The sequence below is a fragment of the Ostrinia furnacalis genome, unplaced genomic scaffold, assembly GCF_004193835.3.
Source record: "Ostrinia furnacalis isolate ACB-3 unplaced genomic scaffold, ASM419383v2 OfSCF3022, whole genome shotgun sequence".
NCBI lineage: Eukaryota > Metazoa > Arthropoda > Insecta > Lepidoptera > Crambidae > Ostrinia > Ostrinia furnacalis.
Genome location: NW_021133261.1, coordinates 1,018,722 through 1,031,268, shown reverse-complemented (window position 1 = coordinate 1,031,268; position 12,547 = coordinate 1,018,722). Strand labels below are relative to the sequence as shown.

The window sequence follows — 12,547 nt, the reverse complement described above, 5'->3', positions numbered from 1 at the left end:
CTAATAAGTAGTAAAACCATAAACTACATAAGTGTTTCGTTGATGTTCCGTTATGACCATATTGTTTATGGCACTTACTACGTCATAAAGTAGTCGACATAACAATAACCAGTGATGAATTGTGGTAACTAGTAATAGTAAATTATATATTGTACAAAGTAATATAACAATAATAAATTCTAGCTGAATTGCTAAGCTCAAGTGACAGCTGTAGAGCTGATGATAGGCGTTGGGGCAGAAAAGTTCTCGAGTGATGACCACGGGTCGGAAGATGTAGGGTGGGCAGTCCCCCCACTAGGTGAACCGACAATCTGGTGAAGGTCGCGGGAAGTAAGTAGGTACCTAGATGTGGGCAGCGACGGACCGGGAGGCTTTTGTCCAGCAGTGGACGTCATTTGGCTGAAACGAAAGAATGAAACTTTTATACGGTGATTTAAATAAGAATGACTTTATTCAGCATGATGTGATCCAAAACTTGGTCAAAAGATATCTTTAATTATATTTATTACTTCTTTCTATCCTAAAGAAATAAAAACCCTTTTTTTAGGATATGGACACATTATTTCCTTGTGTGTCTCACCCTGTGGGTTGCCATGGCAACTGTTGCAGGAAGAACTTACACTCCAAAATCTGAAGTCGGTATACCAGCTGGACTCATACCAGAATGTGAGTATAAATAACATAATATAAGACATTTTTCTTCTATTCTAATTTTTAACGGGGGTGCTCTTGTTCTTCATCTCACCATTGAGTAATTATCAGGCTGAAGGTGGAAGCGAGCTTCACCCAGAGTTCTCGACCACAAAGGAACTGGCCATTATCTTACTCCGGAAACTACAACAATGAGGGTTTTCGCGAATGAAAAATCCGCCAGATGGCAATACGTAGACGCGAGGTCCAAATGCTGCATGATTGGTTATTTTTGACATGACATTGACAGATATGTCAAAATCCACCAATCACGCAGCAGTCAGACCCCACATCCACGTCCCGCCATCTAGCGGATCTTTCATACGCGAAAACCGTCATTTTGTAACGTAAAATTAATTAATAATCATAATATTAATTTGTTTTCCGTGAGTAGTATTTTCAACTTTCTCATTCTTTTTTGTATCATCATCATCATTTCAGCCATAGGACGTCCACTGCTGAACATAGGCCTCCCCTAATGCTTTCCACGTTGATCGATTGGTAGCTATTTTGTATAAAATCGGTAAAAGCGAAAGGTCACTGACTGACTCACTCACTCATCACGAAATCTCAGAAACTACAAGTGCTAGGAGTCTCAAATTTTGCATGGGAGTTTATTTTAGAACGTAGGTGCTCACTAAGACGGGATTTTGCAAAATTAAACCCCTAAGGGGGTAAAACGGGATCCACGCATACGAAGTCGCGGGCGGTAGTACAGTTATTCATCTCTACCATTATTATATTACCAAAGACACAGAGTGAGACAGAATAAAATTAATCTTAGATGTAGAGCTTTATTGCCCTTTAACTCACTCTAATTTCCAACAATAGACCTTTTAACTCAATTAGTTCTTTTGTTTCCCATAGACTAGTATTAGACCTATCTACCTAGCCATGTGTACCTAATGGTCAGTGCATTTTTAAGCACGTAAAACAATGATAGTAGCAATTATTTGTTGTGGTGGCTTGTTATGTCATGTCACAAATATGACGTAATGCGTTATTTTAATTCTCATACTTTTTATGGTAGAGCTACTGAATCTTCTTATTTTATTAACATATCTCTACCAAGATGGCATCTGTAAGTTGAGGTGTTAACTAGATGATTAAGGTTTTAATTATTCGCGGTTAAGTCTGACCTTTAGATGTTAAAATGTAGGTAAGTTATGTAGGTCTAGGATGGGTGACATGTTCAAAAAAAGTTATTTAAGGAAGATGAGCCTTCACATCCGGAAAACTTTAAAAAGTAATTTATTTCTTGCAAATAGGCTTTTTAAAAAGCGCTTTTACACGTTCCAGTATTACGTCAACCCTACCACTGCCCATTTCGGGACAGTAAATGGGCCAGTGCTGAAAAAAGCAGAGCGCTAGTAACTCAGCCACCAGTAGGCAGATATACAGAAATACTTAAAGGATACATTAATAATAATTTTCATTACATAGTATAAAATAAAGTCGGTTTCCGCTGTCTGTCTCTATGTATGCTTAGATCTTTAAAACTACACAACGAATTTTGATGCGTTTTTAATGGATAGTGATTCAAGAAGAAGGTTTATATGTTTACTTAATACCCGTGCAAAGCCGGAGCAGGTCACTAGTTATTTATAAAACACTAGCTTTCCGCTAGCAGCTTCGCCCGCGTGGTCTACATAATATATTTTACGGCACTCTATTTTTTTCCAAAATAAAATTTAGCCTATGTTACTCGTGGATAATGTAGCTTTCGAATGGTAAAAGAATTTTTAAAAACGGTCCATTAGTTTTTGAGCCTATTCATTACAACCAAACAAACAAAGTTTTCCTCTTTATAATATTAGTGTAGATTAAGTATGTGGATGCTCGATGTTGCTGCTCTACTTACTTAATTTAATTACTTAAATATTTCACACCCCCTATTACTAGATACTTATGTACCTGTAATTGACGAAATAATTGGTAACTTAGGTTATTGTAATTTACCTTAATAATACCTACTTTTACATTAAACATCGTTAAGGCTATTTAAAAACTGGTTTGTAAATAATGAATAGAAGGACTTGAGAATAAGACATTTAATACTTGCAAGTTGACACAAGGTATACCTTGGGCTAGATCCAAACGAATCATTATTGAAAATATGTTACTAATTCGCCTAAAGTGGAGTCGGTGGATAGCAATGACCTAGAACCTAGGTTCTAGTAGTCTAGACCTACCTTTGTTTTGGTATGAAGTAGCAATGAGCAGAAGGCCCTTTAAATTTAATGCAATAAAAAATTTGAATTTGAATTTGAATTCATTTTAGTATTTTATTTTACTGCGCAATTTAAAGGGGGACATGTGTGTGACAATGTCACTCAATTGAAATAAGTGTCTACTTTTTTCTAAAGCTAAAATAATATTCAATTTTCTCCATAGAGTGTGTATGGAAATACCCATGATTGACACCACCATGTATTTCCTGCGTTTTTTGCGGGTCTGATGTCTGAGAAAATGTTAAAATGTGTTTATATTTTTTTATGTTATATCATTGAAGTCATTTCGTCTTCACTGCAGGAGCACAACTCTATTTAATTTTCCAAAGGCAAGTGGACGATTTGGCATACACTCCCCACCTACGCCAGACGGGTTGGGGTTGGAAAATATTATTAGTCATTTGTTTATTTATTACTAATAGTCGCATTAGCCCCTCGTACTAAGCTAAATATGCTTGTGTCACGAGTGAGCTCACCACAATAGTCGAGCGGCGGCAGGGACCGAACCCGCGTTCCCCGGATCATGAGTCGGCCAGTCCGACCCCTTCACCGTTCGGATATCGTGGCTTCGTCACGTGTGAATTTGAAAACATTTTTTTAAACCTGACGAAGTTCAGATTGGACGGAACGTCCACCCACAAGGTGGACCGACGACATCATAAAGGTAGCAGGAAAGCGCTGGACGCAAGCCGCTACCAACCGGGTAACATGGAAAGCATTGGGGGAGGCCTATGTTCAGCAGTGGACGTCCTATGGCTGAGATGATGATGAAGTTTAAATTATGACTTAGTTACTGAATATCACTGCATTATGTCTTTAGTAACAGGTGCCCTAGGCCATAGGATTTGAATTAGATACTAGTTTTGCGAATATTTTATAATTATTCGTTTAGATTTACCTAAACCTATTGGCATCGTAGCTAGGTGAAGTGCACCCGGTCGTGATACATTATGTACAGCCTTTAGCACATCAGGTTATTGAAAAATCGACACTATTACAACTGCATAAGGTGCAAGAGTTTAGCTTGATGCGCTGTCGCCTGTATCATTGCAAATTAGCTTCTGCAGAAGTTAATAGAGGTACAGTCAGTGTCAAATAGTTCGTGACACCCAAAGTAGCCTATAAGTTTTCAACATGAGTCTTTGTTACATCTAAATTTATATAACTCAAAAGTGACTCACTGACTGACTGACATAGTGATCTATCAACGCACAGCCCAAACCACTGGACGGATCGGGCTGAAATTTGGCATGCAGGTAGATGTTATGACGTAGGCATCCGCTCAGAAAAGATTTTACGAAACTCCACCCCTAAGGGGGTAAAACGGGATCCACGCGTACGAAGTCGCGGGCGGCCTAGTTTGGAATAAGGTTGCGTGTTGTCAACTTTTTGGCCACCTAGGGTGTCATGAACTATTTGACGCTGACTGTACATAATAAAGAATTCGAATCCTATTTACATTTAGGTATATAAACTAAGGGTGAATTTAAACTTAGGTGAGATACAGGCCAAGAGCTTCCTCGTTGTGGATAAAAAAAAAAAAACTACTGGCCTTGATTCAGCCGCCACCGCTCGGAAGACCATCTGTTTAAGATCCACAGGTATCGGGGTGTTTCGGGTTTGATTCCCACTGGGGGCAAAATTCTGTCCGGTTTAAGGATGTAGCACACTTATTAAACCGGAAAAGGATCGTAACCGTATCAACTCGAGGCGGTCAGTAAACGCCTTGCCTCGCGGTTGCGAGAGCGAAAGGCGATGACAGCTCGCCAAAGGTGTTATTGTCCAACTACAACGAACAGTCTCATCAGTGACATTGACAGGGGGGCGCCACCATCAATACCGGATAGCTGGTTCCGATTTTTGCCATGTTGGAAACTATGTAGTTCAACGATGGTGGCGCCTCCCTGTCAATGAGTTTGGTGGGACAGTTCAGTGTAGGTCATCTATACCTACGATGTAGACCCTTTTCCGAGTTGATAAGTCTGCTATGACCTTTAGAATTATTTTTAATGAACATAGGCATAATCACGTTTGTATCATTAACGAAACCTATGCCGTAAGAATAACGTCATTTCCCTTTATATTTCTTTGTGTATCACATAATGTTGATGCATTTGAATGCAATGCCAAGGATGATCTACGTCAAACTTACGCGATACAAATGACCAATGAATAGGATCTGATTATTATTCATTTTACATACATTATTACCATTTTGTATAAGATGGGTAAAGGTATAAACTAGAGATGTGTTTTGTTTTAATTGGATATAGTGATAATTGCTTTGTTTAGATGTTTTTAATAGACGCTAATTGATGTTGATGTATTGTCCATAAATTACCATTCATTGATAAGTATGTGATCCATAATAATATAAGTATTTAATTTATATTGACACGACTTTTGCAAAATTCTATAACGCCCCTGGGTCTGCGGGTGTCTATGGGCGACGGTAATCACTTAGGTACCATCAGGTGTGATCGGTCTGCTACTGTCACATAAAAAAAGAACATTTTTCTTTACTGCTCCGCCCCTATTGGCTGTAGGGTGATGTGATATAGCCGAAAGCCTTCCTCAATAAATGGGCTATCCAACACAAAAATATTTTTTCAAATCAGTACCTAAGATAAGCGTTGAGACAAACAAACTCTTCAGCTTTATAATATTACTAGCTGTGCCCGCGACTTCGTACGCGTGGATCCCGTTTTACCCCCTTAGGGGTGGAGTTTCGTAAAATCCTTTCTTAGCGGATGCCTACGTCATAACATCTACCTGCATCCCAAATTTTAGCCCGATCCATCCAGTGGTTTGGGCTGTGCGTTGATAGATCACTATGTCAGTCAGTCAGTCAGTCAGTCAGTCAGTCAGTCAGTAAGTCAGTCACCTTTTGAGTTATATAATAATAAAATAATAAAAATAATAAATATCCTTGGACATTTTACACTGCGCTTCTAGTCCCAAACTAAGCAAATCTTGTACTATGGGTATTAGACAACGAATATAAACATACTTAAATACTTTTTTTTTTGTAAATACATACATATTATACATAGAAAACACCCAGACCAATACAAACAAATATGTTCATGCACACAAATGTTTGTACTGTGTAGGAATCGAACCCGCAACCTCCAGAATAGAAGTCCGTTTTGAACCACTACACCAAACGGCCGACAATATACTTAGATAGATAAATAGGTATAGATTATAATACCCACTTAAATATAAACTATCTACCTACTGGACACATCACCGCGTTGAAATAACAATGAAATAATCTCGTATGTTATTTTACAAGCTCAATGAACAACTGACCTTAACATCTAAAGGTAACATTGAATGAGAGCAGATAGGTAATTTTTGTACAGTCGGATACAAGTATTGTCTACCATTTTTCTTTGTGTTTTTAATACATTGTGCACTTCTATTACCGTTAAGCCCTTTACCTAAGCTAAATATTAATTTTGTGCCTGTTTTAGAAGTGAGTCGGGGACAGCTCAACGATAACTACCGATTAGTAATCTATACTAATATTCTATACTTACGACTATTCTATACTATTCTATACTATACTATTCTATATTATTCTATGATAATCTATACTAATATTATAAATGCGAAAGTAATTCTGTCTGTCTGTCTTACTTTCACGGCTAAACCACTGAACCGATTTTGATGAAATTTGGCATAGAGATAGTTTGAGTCCCCAGAAAGGACATAGGATAGTTTTTATCCTAGTTTAGTTCTCCTTTAGTTTTAGAAACAGGGACGCGCGTGTTAATGTTTTTCTGTGACAGACATAATAGCACGCAGGCGAAGCCGTGGGCGGAAAGCTAGTTATATATCGGTTTTTTTATTCCGATCGATCGGTATAATTATGCGTCGCTTTTGACTCAATTAAGTAGAGCCCTCAAACTGAACTATAACAATTAAACAATGGTGATTTTTTGTATAAGGATTTGTGTGTTGTATCCTTATTTTAAACAAAATTAAAATACCCAATTAAAAAAATCACTATCTATCTATATATATAAAAGAAAGTCGTGTTAGTTACTCCACTTATAACTCAAGAACGGCTGAACCGATTTAGCTGAAAATTGTCAGGGAGGTAGTTTAGAGCCAGGAGAAGGACATAGGATACTTTTTATCCCGTTCGAAATAAAAAAAAGTCTGCTTATTTATTGCCATTAAGGCGGAACAAAGTTCGCCGGGTCAGCTAGTATTTAATAAAAAGATGACCACCTTTTTTACATAGAGATATTATTACCTTGACTGTACCCACAAGTGCGAGTTTATGATAATGTTTATTTATAGCTTTTACAAAGAGCAATAAAATAAAAGCATTTTGTTGACCTTCAGAGAATGTGTTTACAAAATTAATTATACGACGAGTATTTACCTGATTCAATGTCGAAGAAAACAAATCTCTCTCAAATAAACAATTACAATTTTCTGATCATTGGCTTTGGATACCGTATCTGTTCTATTGACAATAATACAAAAAGAAATATTTATTATCTAGAGTCTAGACTATTTAATAAATAAACCAAAATAATTATTCTATTGTGAATCATAGTATCATGTGTAAACAACAGACACTATCTATCAGACAGGTAGGGCCATTTCTATTTTTGCACAGTTTTTAGCCATTTTAAATTTAATATTATGTAGGTATTTTCATAAAAAATCTTTAATCTTCAATATTATCTTTACTGTATTTTTGATAATAAATTAACCTTGAGTGGCCAAAAATGGTACAGTACGTAGCTTCAAAAAGGGTCTTTACATAAAATGGTGGATTAGTCTCACTATGGTTCTCCTTAAACGCATAACAATAATGTTGCAAACTTTATGCATGTCTTCCCAGGTCCTGGAGTGATGAAGAACGCTACCATCAGCAACGTGATGGTGAACTACCTTCAAGTGGTGCACCATCGGCTCAACGACAAAGGAGAAGTCGTCAGGAAGTCTATGCCCATCACTACAGCACCGAGTGTGATGGCGAAAAGCAAATATATGGGTACGTATTGAGCACATGCACTAATTGCTACTAAAAAGCATCATCTGCCACCGCGATCCCAAAGTGTAAATATTCAATATTTACTAAGTATATTGTTCGTAATTGTATCGTCATTTCTACATGGCGTCGGGGTACCGGTAAAAAGTCTGAGTAATGCAGGGTTTGACTTATTTAAGCAGTTCCCCGTAGCGAAACTATTGCGTTATTTCAACGAGTAAACCTTATTTTTGACTTTTTAAATGTTCTCTGTACTTCTACTTACTTCTAACTTTGTGAGTAGGTACCTACTTATCAAACCTTTTATTTTTACAGATCTAAAAAACAAGAAGACGGTGTTCTACGCAGTCGGGTTCATAGACAGCTCCTGGTTCTTACACTCTCAGGCTGTGGGTACAGCCTACGCGAAGCTAGGGTACAACGTGTTTCAGAGCGAAACTATTGCCTTTCTTACGCAGATATACCCAAAGTAAGTGGATATTTTGTTGTTGGTTCCGAAATAATATTTTCTTACATTCCCAGGTTGTGGGAACACTTTACGAGAAGCTAGGGTACAAGGTGTTCCAGAAAGAGTTGCGTTTCTTACGCAGATAATAGTATACTTAAAGTAACTACATTAAATATTCGATCAAATCAATTTATTACTTTTTAATTAATTTTTAGTCTGCACGCTGTATTAATTTTAACTGTGGAAACTTTGCTGTCCTATTTTTTGTGTGATTATTTGTCTGTTTCCCTAATATAAATAAATAAAATAAAATAAATTATCCCTAAGTTAGAATATAAAATAACAATTAAATAATAACATTAAAAATTGCTTGAATTATTCCATTAGGTAAATATTTAATTTGAAATAGAGTTAAATTCATGCCCAAAAATTTACTACTCTGTTTCCTCAATTCGTGGTTTGTTCACAACCACATTTATAATGCAAAACGTGCCCTTGAAGTCTTAATTGGTCCAAAATCAACAGATTTAATTTGTAGTCGTTAATTACGCTTCTGTAAACGAAACAAAGTTGTATTTAAACATACAACGTATGGACACGTGTGCTTGTGTGTTTGTTACGGTTACACTTGTCGGGTTAAGAATTTGAATTATTTGGGTACATTAAGCCTCGGATACACTCTTGTCCTCTCCCTGAAGAAGTCGCTTCCTCCGCTTCCGATAAGACCGCCAGAATTGTGCCGTTTGATTTTTCATTTCTTTTGAGGTATTTTATGTGTGGTGTACAGTAAAGTGACCTAATGTCTTACAACGTGACAGTTTTTCCGAAATTTCATGCATCAATTAGTTCTGAAAAATTATGTAGATTTTTTCATAGTGTTTCCAAGGCTTTGAAAGTATTCCAATATTGAACACCTTTATGTTTAGAGAAAGGGGGCACACAAATTACAGTCAATTGTAATAATATGATTTTAGATTTCTCATTCTCTTTCCAGGTCAGTTCGCCTATCCAGAGAAATAGGGAGAAAGATAGGGGAATTCCTCGTGAAGCTAACCGACCAAGGTTTAACAGCTGACAACCTTGAGCTGGCAGGCATCAGCTTAGGAGCCCACATAGTGGGATATGCTGCCAAGCATTTCTACTCCGTCACAGGAAAAAAACCCTCCAGGGTCACCGGTTTGGATCCCGCTGGACCCTGCTTCAGATCCTTACCTTCAAAGTATAGACTTGACTCATCAGATGCAGAAAGAGTCGATATTATACATACAAATATAGACGGCTTTGGCATAGCAGAGAGACTAGGACACGTCGACTTCTACGCCAATGGTGGCGAATTCCAACCTAGCGATGTACCGTACGTTCCATGCCTTGTCATATGCAGTCATATAAGAGCTATTCTCTACTGGTGGCAAGCTCTTGAGCATCCCAAGAAGTTCATAGCAATAAAATGTGACTCCATCCAAGATGCTCGATTCTCCAACTGCTATAACAACACAGAGGTGAACTATGTTGGAATGTACACCGATTTTGGGAAACCAGGCATATATTACCTGCCCACGAATAACGAGTTTCCGTATTACAGAGGTAAGAAAGGCTTGAAGGCGGAAAATGAGATATATACGTCAATTATACGGAACATCAATTCGGAGGATAACTTCGTGCTCTGACAGTGATGTATAGGTTCTTTGTACGTTTGATCAAACTGTTTCACTGTGCTAAGTGTAGTGTAGATTGGAAAAGTATGGCCTTTGGCTAGTTACAAAGTGGCAGGTGCTAGTGAACTGTGAGTGAGCTACCAAATTCACGTGTGAAGATTGTGTTGATGCTAAGTGCAGCACTGGCCCATTTATTGTCCCAAAACAGTGGTAGGGTTAATACAGGGTTTTATGAGTTTTACTAAAGTGTGACTATTGACTGATCCTGAGCTACCAAAATCGCGTACAAACATCTAGACTAGGTACTTTTGTGTTTCTTGTAATGTTTTACTGTGCTATACTGAGTGCTTATTACCTATGTAATATTAAAGTGCTTTACTTACTCTAGCAAGAATGATAACTCTAGCACAGTGGTTCTTAACCTTTAAGTCATGAGGGACCATTTTACCAAATTTCTGTCTTGTCAGGGACCACCTCATAATCTGTCAAAACCAGTTTGACTGCAAAAATCAGTTAAGTGGTTTTGACCAAGGTGTGCAAGGGCACTTCGTGGACCACTTGGAATGCCTCCAGGGACCACTAGTGGTCCGCGGACCACCGGTTAAGAACCATTGCTCTAGCAATACATAATAAGTCGAAGTATCTGAGTTAAATGTTTATGTAGTTATCTAGTTATAGTTCTTGCTACTCACGAAGGCGAGTGAGCTTTACTTGTGTGTCTACGTCTACATGCACATAAGGATACTGTAATGTCTATCAAAACTAAGTGAGCCACCACACATGTAAAGCTCACCCGCCTTCGTGAATTGCAACAACTATAATTGACAATGTATGATATTTGTAGATGTGACTGACGAATTAACTTTGTGTCAAAAATATGACTGGAATTAAGACTTCTGTTCATGTCTTCATTGTATCGGTTACACCTGTTGTTTTTATTTCGCTATTTAAAGGTAATATTTTGTTGAACTAAAATAGTTTTCTTTACTTTGTTCAATCACAGACCTACCTTACAAACTAAATTTCTAGTTTCCGCCCAAATCTTGCTTTTGCCATATTATTGTTTTAACGTTAATAAAGATTATTATAATTTTAGTAACAATATTATAATAAGCTTAATTCTTAAAATTTAACTTAAGGTAATCTTAAGGACAAGTACCTAAACACGACTCGGTTTATCTTTTATAATGACAAAAAGAAGAAAGATACAAATAAAATATGACATTAAGGAAAATATTAAAATAACAATTATTTTTCTGAGTTGTAAATATTTTTATGAAACAATATTCGACGTAACGTTCGTCGCACTCACGTAGGTAACCCTTTTGGTCTGACATATTTTATTATTTTGTCTGACAACTTGTCATTTTTGAATATGTTTAGTAAATACGGAGATGAGTTTTCCAGGAAAATGATAGTAGCCTTTTACATTTTTCTTTTCTTTTTGTTTTTATTTGTACTGTTTTATATTTTCGGAAACATTCCTTACAATCATATTTGTCATTATCATCTCGAGCATCAATAAAATCCAACTTTAAAAAGCAATGCATTCTCGCCCGTATTTTTTGCCCGTCAGTTTGCCCGTGTGCGTCCACGCGCACTGTGAGACCTCATAGTAATGTTTGTGAATGCTTCTGAGTATCAAACGACATTCAGCGAAATGGGTTATGGATTAAGTTCCTTGACTGTAAGTACCTATCTAAGTTAGACTTCTAGTAATATTCATTCTTATACTATGCTTCTAGTAAAAATATTAACTAAAAACTACAAACTAAAAAGCCATTGTAAGCAATTTCCTTCTAAATCCGTCCACAAAGATAATTTTCCATTCTTAATATTATTATGATTCATTATATTTAGGTACCTTTTGTTGTGAGATTTATAAATATCATAATTAGTGATAAAAGAGCTGTTTATAAAAATACATCATATTATTTTCCTGTTTAAACATGTTGTATCGTTTGTAGCCTACAGATTCATAAAAGAGTAGCTGTTTTATGCTTTCATTGTATAGGCAGTATTACCTAAAAACTTGTGATTAAAAAAACACACTATTTTAAACTTTGGTTGAAAAATTGTCATAATGCCACGGAGAGCGCAGCATGGGATGTCCACCCACAAAGTGAACCAACGACCTCATAAAGGTAGCAAGAAGGCGCTAGTTGAAGGCTACCAACCGGGCAATATGAAAATTATTGGGGGAGGCCTATGTTCAGCAGTGGACGTCCTGTGGCTGAAATGTGCCTCATACATCATCCGTTACTAAGTGCCTACCTACTTAAAAATAAAATAAAAAATCTCCATTGGTCTCTATGTAATGCTTTAAGAAAGTCTATCTATTCCAAGCGACTGGTCTTAGAATAATAATGTCTCAATATCAGTGGACTTACAGCAATGTAAAACGGTTATCAGTGAGTTTACTCTGTATACAATGTAAGGAACTTTAACTCATTGAGCTTGCTATTTGATGTAGAAGTTACGACTGCTTTTGGTCTCTTGTGGATAT

General features: G+C 36.9%; 1 protein-coding gene across 1 annotated transcript; it reads left to right on the top strand.

Annotated features, from left to right (window-relative positions):
- Nucleotides 1-551: 551 nt before the first annotated feature.
- LOC114357060 (phospholipase A1) lies at nt 552-10,262 on the top strand. Its single transcript, XM_028310503.1, has 4 exons — nt 552-666; nt 7,789-7,941; nt 8,254-8,407; nt 9,381-10,262. The coding sequence occupies exons 1-4, from the start codon at nt 594-596 to the stop codon at nt 10,051-10,053; spliced, it is 1,053 nt and encodes a 350-aa protein (XP_028166304.1). The 5' UTR covers nt 552-593; the 3' UTR covers nt 10,054-10,262.
- Nucleotides 10,263-12,547: the final 2,285 nt, after the last annotated feature.

Coding starts and splice junctions, on each gene's coding strand:
- LOC114357060 (XM_028310503.1), top strand. CDS start 594: ATGGCAACTGTTGCAGGAAGAACTTACACTCCAAAATCTGAAGTCGGT. Junction 7,942..8,253: donor GGCGAAAAGCAAATATATGG/GTACGTATTGAG, acceptor TTATTTTTACAG/ATCTAAAAAACAAGAAGACG. Junction 8,408..9,380: donor CTTACGCAGATATACCCAAA/GTAAGTGGATAT, acceptor TTCTCTTTCCAG/GTCAGTTCGCCTATCCAGAG.